The sequence below is a fragment of the Peromyscus californicus genome, unplaced genomic scaffold (genome assembly GCF_007827085.1).
Source record: "Peromyscus californicus insignis strain IS unplaced genomic scaffold, ASM782708v3 Scaffold_1__1_contigs__length_55948999, whole genome shotgun sequence".
Taxonomy (NCBI): Eukaryota; Metazoa; Chordata; class Mammalia; order Rodentia; family Cricetidae; genus Peromyscus; species Peromyscus californicus.
In genome coordinates this window covers 54,735,694-54,745,564 of record NW_026294492.1, presented here as the reverse complement: position 1 = coordinate 54,745,564, position 9,871 = coordinate 54,735,694, and the positions used below count along the sequence as shown (strand labels likewise).

The window sequence follows — 9,871 nt, the reverse complement described above, 5'->3', positions numbered from 1 at the left end:
GCGCATCTCCGTGCGTCCGACGCCAGCCTGGGCTGCAGAGCGAGACCCAGGGCAGCCTGGGCTACACAGAGAATCTCAAAAAACCACCACCAACAACAAAAGAAATCGAGAAAGAGCTATCAATCTGTCAATCCTGTCCGTGTCCGGGCCGGGTGTGCGGTGGTTCGGCACGGACGGACGGTACTGGGTGGAGGGTACTTTGGCCCAGGCACTCTCCTCCTGCCCGGGTCTCGGGCTTGAAGCAGTGTCCCTTTGTGGCTCCTCAGCCCTCCAGGGGCCCCGTCTTGCTGGGCACACCCGGCCCTGAAGGACACCACAGACTGGACATCCATTTAACTTTTATTTACCAACTATGAGGTCAGACACAGGGCAGGGAAGGGACAGATGGTCGGTGGCTGTGGTCTGACCTCTGCCCACTGCACCCCGTGTCCTGCTCCAAAACGAGTAAGAAGACACCTCTTCCAGCAGGAGCAGCCGTGGCCCACGCAGTGGCCTCCCGATGATCTGCCAGGGCCTTCTGGGGGCAGGGTCCTATTCCAGCCTGGGAGCGGGGCCTTGGGGTACTGCCCTTCTGTCCTTTGAGTCAGGCATCTGGCTCCCCAGCCTTCAGGGTCTCGGGCATTGGGGCGTCTAGCCTGGGGTGGGTGGGCCTTCCTCAAGCCGAGAGGGGTCTCCTGAAGGCTCTGGCCAGCGGGGCCCGCGCCATGGCCCGGGACTGGTAGCCGGGGTGCCGCCGGAGATGGCAGGCCTTGGAGGAGCCCTGGAGCTCATCCAGCACTAGGGACAGGGGACAGGCAGTGTAGTCGCTGGTCAAGCTGCCCCAGCAGGTGTAACAGGAGGGTGACAGCTGGCCTGTCCCTCGGTCACTGGCTGCTCTGTGTGGCTGTGGAGCCACCACTGCCGGCTGGAGAGGAGGCAGAGCCAGGCCAGGCTGGCGGGGGGAACATGGCTTTCTGTACAGGGACAGAATGGAAATGGGGTGAGGCTGCCGCTGGAGAGGACAGCCAGCGCCCGCCCACCCATCCCGGGCCGCTGCGCCTCCTCCCCCGACAAGTGACCATGCGCTGCGGCCACTCACCCTGGCGCAGCCCCTCTGTGTCCCTCTGCACACACGCGCGGCTGGTCACCTGGGGGCCCGGGGGCCGCGCTGTCATGTCCTCGGCCGTCCCGTACAGCAGCAGCGTGTAGTAGAACAGAGTTCCTGGGCAGGGGTCGTGGTGGGCACCGAGGGGGGCAGGCTGTCGGTGGCCTGCCAGGCTCTGTAGCCAACCTCAGTGGCTCCCACCCAGGGCCCCATATCAACTGAGCCTGGCCGCTACACACCTACTGTGTACTGGTGCTGGAGGCCCCCACTTCCTCAGGACACTTGCACCTACTGTGTGCTGGTGGCCAGACCTCATCGTATCCCTCAGGTAGTTGATTCCTTACTATTCACCACTGGTCAGACCACCCCCATGATTCTCCCAGGTTGTTGCACACCTACTGTGTGCCACTGTGCTCAGACCACCCCCCATCCACTTCCGTCAGGTAACCTTACACCTACTGTGTGCCAGTGGTCAGATCCTCCTCCCCCATGTTTCCCGTAACTGTACACCTACTGTGCACCAGTGGTCAGATCCTCCTCCCCCATGTTTCCCGTAACTGTACACCTACTGTGTGCCAGTGGTCAGATCCTCCTCCCCCATGTTTCCCGTAACTGTACACCTACTGTGCACCAGTGGCTGGGACCCAACCTTCCTCAGGTAAAAACACCTACTGTGTGCTAAAGTAACTGTTGCATGGTCTCTCCAAGAAAACCCCGGGACCCTCTGTGGTTGTGAGTCAACTACAACAGGGAGGGTCCCCAGCCCTGCAGCCCGCAGCTCACAGCCCTGCAGCCCTGCAGCCCGCAGCTCACAGCCCTGCAGCCCAACAGCCCCAGCCCGCAGCCCAGCAGCCCAGCAGCCCTGCAGCCCTGCATCCCGCATCCCGCAGCCAGCTCTCACCTGTGTTAAAGTAGTAGCCCTTGTTCTCCAGGCCCAGGGTCCACAGCCCCTGCGGGTCCTCATCCCAGTAGTGGGTGGACATGAAGATCCAGTTGTTGTAGCCTTGGCCGCTGATATCCAAGGGTCTGTGGCCGGCGGGTGACACGGGAGACACAGGACGGGTGGCGGGTGACACGTGTCTTTCAGTCCCACCACCTGCAGGGGCTAGGCAGGGCTCCCCTCGCCCACAGGGCCACTTGGGAGGATCTCACACCTGATGGCCACAAGCGTGGAGCGTGTGCCCATGGGGCTGGTGAGGGAGATCTCCAGGTCCCCGCGGCGGCTGTAGGAGAGGGACAGCTGCACCTGCACGTGCTCGAGCGAGCGGATGAGGCGGTGCGAGCCGTAAGAGCACGCAGACACGTTCTTCGACACCAGCATCCGGGGCAGGATGGAGCTGGTAAGGTGAGGACGGTCCTGTGGGCCTGCCGTGGGCCGGGTGGCGCCGGGAGGCGGGTCTGGGGGTCCAGGGGCCTGAGGGCACTCTCCTTCCTCAGATGGGTAAACTGAGGCTTCGGGGCATCTTCCCTGCCTTGGACTAGGGTGGGGAGGTAGGGGAGGCTGCAACAACGTGCAGGGTGGAGACCTGGACCAGCCTCCTGGGCTGTGGGCGGGGCCTCCCTCCAGTGGGCGGGGCGGGGCCCTCCCCGGCGGGGCGGGGCGGGGCCTCCCTCACGTGGGGGTGTGCACCACCCGAATGACACATTTCTTCTGCGGCTGCGTGGGCAGCCACACGCGAGCCAGGTCCACCAGGAGCCCCGCGTCCAGCAGCCCGTAGCCGTAGTGGTGGCTCACTGCACGGGAGGGGACCGTCACTCGCCCTGCGTGCACGGCACCCCGGCCCCCGGCCTGGCCCCGCCGCACCTTGGCGCCCCACGCCGTTGATCCTCCAGTCCTCCGCCTGCAGCTGCGCCGGCCTGGACGCGCGGACCACCAGGTGCTGCAGGTCCCTCCAGGTCAGGAGCGGGCTGGGGGGCGAGGGCGGGTGAGCCGGGCGCCGCCCGTGGGGGCGGGGAGGTGGGCGGGGCCCCACGTCACCTACTTGGCCTCCAGAGCCAGGGCGATCATGCCGGCGGCCAGAGGGGCGGAGGCCGAGGTGCCCGTGTGCTTGTCCGTGCACTGGTGGTGCAGGTCCGTGGTGACCTGGGGACAGCGGACCGTGAGCCCAGTGCGCGGCCCAGACGAGGACTCGTTTGGAAGGTACTAGGGACTAAGTCCGCAAAGTGCTGAAGATTGAGCTAAGTATGAAGGCACCGAGGACTAAGCTCAAAAGGTGCTAAAAGCCCCAGGCCTGGTGATGCAGGCGTTCAATCCCAGCACTCGTGGGGCGGCGCAGGTGTAGCTGTGACTTCCAGGCTACCCTGGTCTACATGGTGAGTACTAACGACTAAGTTTAGCAAGTACTGAGGACTGAGCTCAACAATTACTAAGGGCTGAGGTCTAAAACTGCTAAGGACGAGGCTCCAAAACCACTGAGGCGGATCTCCGTGAGTTCGAGGCCAGCCTGGGCTACAGAGCGAGATCCAGGACAGGCGCCAGGGCTGCACAGAGAAACCCTGTCTAGAAAAACAAAAAAAAACCCCAAAAGTGCCAAGAAAGACTGAGACTCCAGCCCTGGTACTTGGCCCCTACCGGGGGACGGACGTGCGGGGACACCGGGGGACGGACGTGCGGGGACACCGGGGACGGACGTGCGGGGACACCGGGGGACGGACGTGCGGGGACACCGGGGACGGACGTGCGGGGACACCGGGGGACGGACGTGCGGGGACACCGGGGGACGGACGTGCGGGGACACCAGGCCTCAGCCTCGAGAGAGAAGGAGGGGGGGCCGAGGCCCCATGTGTCTCGTGTGGAGTGGAGACCTGGGAGCCGGTGGGGGTGTGTGTGTGTGTGTGTATGTGTGTGTGTGTGTGTGTGGTGTGCGTGTGGTGTGCGTGTGGTGTGTGGTGTGTGGTGTGTGTGTGTGGTGTGTGTGTGTGTGTGGTGTGCGTGTGGTGTGCGTGTGTGTGTGTGTGTGTGTATGTGGTGTGCGTGTGGTGTGTGGGGTGTGTGTGTGTGTGTGTGTATGTGGTGTGTGTGGTGTGTGGGGTGTGTGTGTGTGTGTGTGTATGTGGTGTGCGGTGTGTGTGTGTGTGTGTGTATGTGGTGTGCGGTGTGTGTGTGTGTGTGTATGTGGTGTGCGGTGTGTGTGTGTGTGTGTGTATGTGGTGTGCGTGTGGTGTGTGGGGTGTGTGTGTGTGTGTGTGTGTATGTGGTGTGTGTGGTGTGCGTGTGTGTGTGATGGGTGTGTGGTGTGTGTGTATGTGGTGTGCGTGTGGTGTGTGGGGTGTGTGTGTGTGTGTGTGTGGTGTGCGTGTGGTGTGTGGGGTGTGTGTGTGTGTGTGTGTGTGTGGTGTGCGTGTGGTGTGTGGGGTGTGTGTGTGTGTGTGTGTATGTGGTGTGCGTGTGGTGTGTGGGGTGTGTGTGTGTGTGATGTGTGTGTGGTGTGTGTGTGTGTGTGGTGTGCGTGTGGTGTGCGTGTGGTGTGTGGTGTGTGGTGTGTGTGTGTGATGTGTGTGTATGTGTCCGGGTGTGTGGGGACCGCAGAGCCAGCCCCAGCGGAGGTCTCCAGGTAGCCGGGCACTGGCGCGGATCTTGCCGTGAGGCAGAGGGGCGTTGCCAAGTGGGCGGAGCTGGTAGCATCTAGTTTTGGAGGAGGGCGGAGGGGCCGGGAAGGAGGCCAGGGCCGTGTGGGCCAGGCCTTGGGGGCGGGGTCTGGAGGGGCGGGGCGGGGCCTGCTCCCTGCGGGGGCGGGGCCTGGTCCCTGCGGGGGCGGGGCTGTGGGGCGTGGCCTGGTCCCTGCGGGGGCGGGGCTGTGGGGCGGGGCCTGGTCCCTGCGGGGGCGGGGCCTGCGGCGCGGGCTCGGCCGGGTGCTCACGATCTGCGGGTCGGTGGCCACTCCGCTGCTGAAGGTGGTGGTGAAGGTGGAGGCGCAGGCCTCGCTGTACCAGGGCACTCGGCCCTGCCGCGTGGTGCTGCCCACGGACAGCGTGTGGATGCTGTTGGTGTAGCCGTCGCAGTTGCAGTTGTCGTAGTGGAGGCCGCCGTTCCCCGAGGCCCAGATGAACAGTGTGCCCAGCCCTTGGCGGCCCTGGGTGGAGAGTGACCGGAACGCCGTCAGCCCTCCAGCCGCGGGGTGGGGTCCCCTCCGCCCAGGGTGCGCGCGCTCCCTGGGCACCTTGGTCACGCCACGCCTGAAGGCCTCCCGAGTGAGTATGCCGGGTCCGTCCACCGTGCGGCCGTCGTCCTCGGGCCCCCAGCTGGCGCTATAGATGTGAATGTGTTGCGGCTGCAGGCTGAGGGACTGTGCCTCCACGATGTCCGTGATGGTTCCATCCAACATGCGCACGCCTGCGCGGGTGGGCGTGGGCCTTGCACCAGCACCCACGCTGGCTGCCCTTCTAGGCCACCTCCCCGCCGCCACCTTTCAGTCGCCCTCAGCCTGGGGCCTGGCACCGCCCAGTGGTGGGAACGGGAAGGGGGTGGGTGTAGTGTTCTTCCACTGGTCAAGCTTATCCTAGCGTCCCCCGGCCTCCACCCCGGTACCTCCAATCCTGGCATTGAAGGCCACACCAGCGCCACAGAAGCCGTTGTTAGCTGTGGCAGACACCTCCCCAGCGCAGCGGGTCCCATGCCTGTTTCCGGGCAAGGAGGAAAGCAGCCAGCCGTGTGTCACGGCCCACCTTGGCCTGGCATTTCTGCAGGCCGGGGGGGGGGGGGGGGGGGGGGGGCTGGTACCGCGGGGTACCTAGCTCACCGGTTCTCATCGCTGGGTGTGTAGCGAGGCTGGGGATCTGGGTCATAGTCATTGAAGTCATAGCTGGCCAGAGGGTCCTGGAAGGCAAGCAGGGAAAGAGAGACAGGAATGAGGGGATGGATCTGGGGGTCCCGAGAGGACTCACATAATTTTTTTTAAAGATTTATTTATTCAGCCGGGCGGTGGTGGCGCACGCCTTTAATCCCAGCACTCAGGAGGCAGAGGCAGGTGGATCTCTGTGAGTTCGAGGCCAACCTGGTCTACAGAGGGAGATCCAGGACAGGCACCAAAACTACACAGAGAAACCCTGCCTCAAAACCTTCCCCCCCCCCAAAAAAAAGATGTATTTATTATGTACACAGTGTTCTGCCTGCATGTATGTCTGCAAGCCAGAAGAGGGCACCAGGTCTCATTACAGACAGTTGTGAGCCACCATGTGGTTGTTGGGAATTGAACTCAGGTCCTCTGGAAGAGCAGCCCCTGCTCTTAACCACTGAGCCATCTCTCCAGCCCAAGGACTCACATAATTAGCCCAGAGGTCCGGGTGGTCCTTCTCAATACCGTCATCCAAGATGGAGACCACCACTCCCCGGCCGGTGAGTCCCTGGTTCCAAACCTTCAGGATATTGAGATCTGGCTGTATCTCATTGTTCTATGGCAGTCAAAGAGGAACCTAGGGTCAGTGGTGCTCAGGCTGGTGCCCTCCCCTGCCCGCCCCGTCAGTCCAGCCCAAGTGCTCACCATGTACCACTGCTTGGAAAACCAGGGGTCTGTGGGCACCACCAGGGAGCGCTTCACCCGCCGCCTCACAGTCTGTTGCTCAAACCACTGCACCTGCAGAGGGACACAGGGGCTGGACCAGTCACTACCTCCAGGGCTGTGGGAATGTAGGCAGGAGGCTGTGGAACTCCATGGAGGTCCTTCTGAAGAGACAGGAATGTTAGCTTGGACTGCTCTTTGGGGCCCCCATGACCCTCAAGCTGTGATCTCAGAGACCACTGAGGCCTGAGGATGCATGAGTGAAGCTGCTGGGGACCAGTGTGGCTCTTCTGGTCCCAACCCTACTCCTCTGTCCTTGTTCTAGAGCCTTCTCGCCAAGTCCTGCTGGCTCCCTCCCACAGCACTAGATTTTTCTTTTGAGACAGGGTCACACTGTGTAGTTCCTGACTGGCCTGGAACTCACTGTGTAGACTAAGCTGGCTGCCTTTGGAATGCTGGGGTCAAAGGTGTGTGCCCCGACTCACTGCCCAGCAGCACTTTGAATACCCACCACTCCAACACTCTTTCTGGGTCAGGACACCCCTGGTCCCATGTCACACAACTTCCACCACCTCTGTTTTGTTTCACATGTGTATTCTCTCTCTCTCTCTCTCTCTCTCTCTCTCTCTCTCTCTCTCTCTCTCGTGTGTGTGGGGGGGGGGCTGGAGAGATGGCTCAGTGATTAAGAGCACTGGCCGCTCTTGCAGGGGACTGGGGTTCCATTCCCAGGATCTACATGGCGGCTCACAACCACCGGGGACAAATTCCAAGTAGATCTCGTGCCCTCTTCTGACCTCCTCGGGCACCTGTGTGCATGTGGTGCATGTACAGACAGACAGGCAGGACAAACACTAATGTCAGTCAAAAGAAATACAGATTAAAAAATGTTTGCATCTTTAAAAGAGTAACGGGGGAGTCAGTTTGTCCTTCCACTATGCAGATCCTGGGAACTGAGCTCAGCCAGCTGGGCAGCGGGCATCTTTCCCCGAGCTCAGCCAGCTGGGCAGCGGGCATCTTTACCCTCTGAGCCGTCTCACTGGCTCTCTGTTTCTATCTCTGTTTTCTGAGATACGGTCCAGTGGCCTCAAACTCTCTGTAGCTGAGGACGAGCGTGTGCTCTCCTGCCTGGTTTAAGCTCACTGCGTGGACCCCAGGACAGCCTGCTTGCTGAGCAAGTGCTCCACCCACTGAGCCCTAGGCCCTGTCACCTCCCCCTTGGTCCAACATCACCACACCTATTGCCCCCCTGGTCTTCAGCAGTCAGCCTGCTCCTCACTCAGCTACAGCCAGCAACCAGGAAAGAGCTCATGCATTCTCTTTCACCCCAGGACCTTTCTATGTGATGTTCTGCCAGGCAAAACCAGCTCAAGTCCCCTTCTCCATCCACCCATTCGTCTCATGTCTTGTTCGCTCCACACTTTCTCTTCCCCTCCCCCTCCCCTGTTGGTCTTTCCCCTTCCCACAGGGTTTGGCTCTGAAGACAGTCCCTGTGGTGGTTTGAATGACTCTTCTGTTGGAATGCTTGGTGCCCAGTTGGTTTAGGAAGGACTAGAAGCTGTGGCCCTGTGGGCGAAGGTGTGGCACTGGGAGGCGGGTGGAAGGCTTTGAGGTCAATCTCCCAGTTAGGGCTCTTTGCTTCCTCCTTGTGGATAAGGATGTCAGCTCACAGCCACTGCCCCAGCGTGCCAGTCTGCTTGCCTGCTGCCATGCTCCCCGCCGTGGTGTGCACGGACTCACCCTCTGACGCTGTACGCTCCAATAAACTCTTCTTTCTATAAGTTGCCTTGATCATGGCGTTTTTTGTCACAGTAACTAAGACAGTTCCTGATGCTGAAGGTGAGCACCTCTTGAGTGCATCATGTAACCGCTGTGGCTCACACTACCACAACTCCATGCCGGTTCTTTGCTGTCTAAGAGCTGTTCCTAACGGAGGACTGGCCTAATGTGGATGAACTTAGAGAAGATCCCCAAACACCATGGGCTCTGCTCCCGATTCAGCTGCACACTCACTGATTCCAGGTTCTCGCCTTGGGCACAGTGTTCCAGGGTGTTGAAATGGACCAGTTCCCTTCCCTACATCTCATGGCTTGGAGCCGGAAAGGAGTAGTGCATGAGGACCTCCATCCTTGAGAAGCGGGGCAGGGCCCCTCAGTAAGAGCCCCCCCAGTGCCATGTTGTGGTAGATGCCATGCTCATTCGTGACTTCCCCAAGCAGGCCCCACTTCGCAAACCTACAGGCCACTCATAACAATAACAAGAATGACGGAAGGCGGCGGGTTGTCCTTAGATCGCAGCCATGGGCTCACTCACCTTGGGCTCTTTCTTCAGGCGCAGACTGTGGCCCCAGTGCGGGGTCAGGGACTGCTGGGCCACACCCCGGTGCCGTAGATGGAAATACTGGTCGTCAGGGAAGATCTGGAAATGTGATGGACGGGGGCATCGGCTGGGACCTTGCTCCTTTGGCAGAGTCCCCAAGGACGGAGTCCAGTTTCCGCGGCATTAGACACCTCAGCGAGGTGTCCCAAACTGAACATGGAGGGGGCACGCAGACACGTTCTTCATCCCTGAGGGACCCCCTCCCACCGGTCCAGGTCTGCGGTCGGTCGCCCAGGTCCCCACCCCGTGTCCCATCCATCCAGGTCCCACCCACCTGTCCCAGGTTGACGAAGCCAAATTTACGTGCCAGGCGCTCAGCCTCCTGGTAACCTTTGGTCACCCGCACGGCCCAGCTGCTGACATAGATAGGGGCCCGGGCTGAGGCCCACCCCACAGCCGGGAGGCCCAAAGCCAAAGCCAGACCCAGCCACAGCGCAGTCGGGGAGGGCCGCATAGCGGGGGGCGGGGCGGGGGGCGGGGCCTCCGGAAGCCACCCCATCCCGGACACCATAGCAACCCTGAAGCTCTCAACTCCCAAGGGGCCTTGCGGTTTCCTCTTTCCCCCCTACCCATGAGGGGTGGGAATATCCCACATGGAGAGACATCCACACAGACCTAAGCTCGCGGGGGCCTCAGTTTCCCCACTTATACAAGGACAACCCCTCTATTTGGCCCTTAGGAGCAGGTTCAAGATCACAGGGATACCCTCAACCTTTTATTTGGCTCCGCCCACTTTCCTCTATGCCCCTCCTTCGAGAATCAGCCCGGCCTCCCCAGGTCTTCCAATCAGCATCGTCCTTTTCCACTGTAGTCCCTCCTCCTTTGTGATCAACCCCGCCTTCTCTAGTCTGTCCAATCAGCACTGATCTTAGCCGGGCACCTCCCACCTGTTCCTCAGCTAGCTCCACCCACT

At 61.4% G+C, this 9,871-nt stretch overlaps 1 protein-coding gene across 1 annotated transcript; it reads right to left on the bottom strand.

Moving 5' to 3' along the window:
• Positions 1-321: 321 nt before the first annotated feature.
• Positions 322-9,863, bottom strand: Pcsk4 (proprotein convertase subtilisin/kexin type 4). Its single transcript, XM_052747191.1, is given in 16 exon segments — positions 322-953; positions 1,079-1,112; positions 1,115-1,201; positions 1,986-2,110; positions 2,239-2,421; positions 2,701-2,818; positions 2,889-2,992; positions 3,067-3,167; positions 4,945-5,157; positions 5,245-5,417; positions 5,613-5,701; positions 5,824-5,900; positions 6,347-6,475; positions 6,565-6,657; positions 8,893-8,997; positions 9,233-9,863. Coding segments are annotated over 16 exon segments (2,166 nt in total). The 5' UTR covers positions 9,470-9,863; the 3' UTR covers positions 322-655.
• Positions 9,864-9,871: the final 8 nt, after the last annotated feature.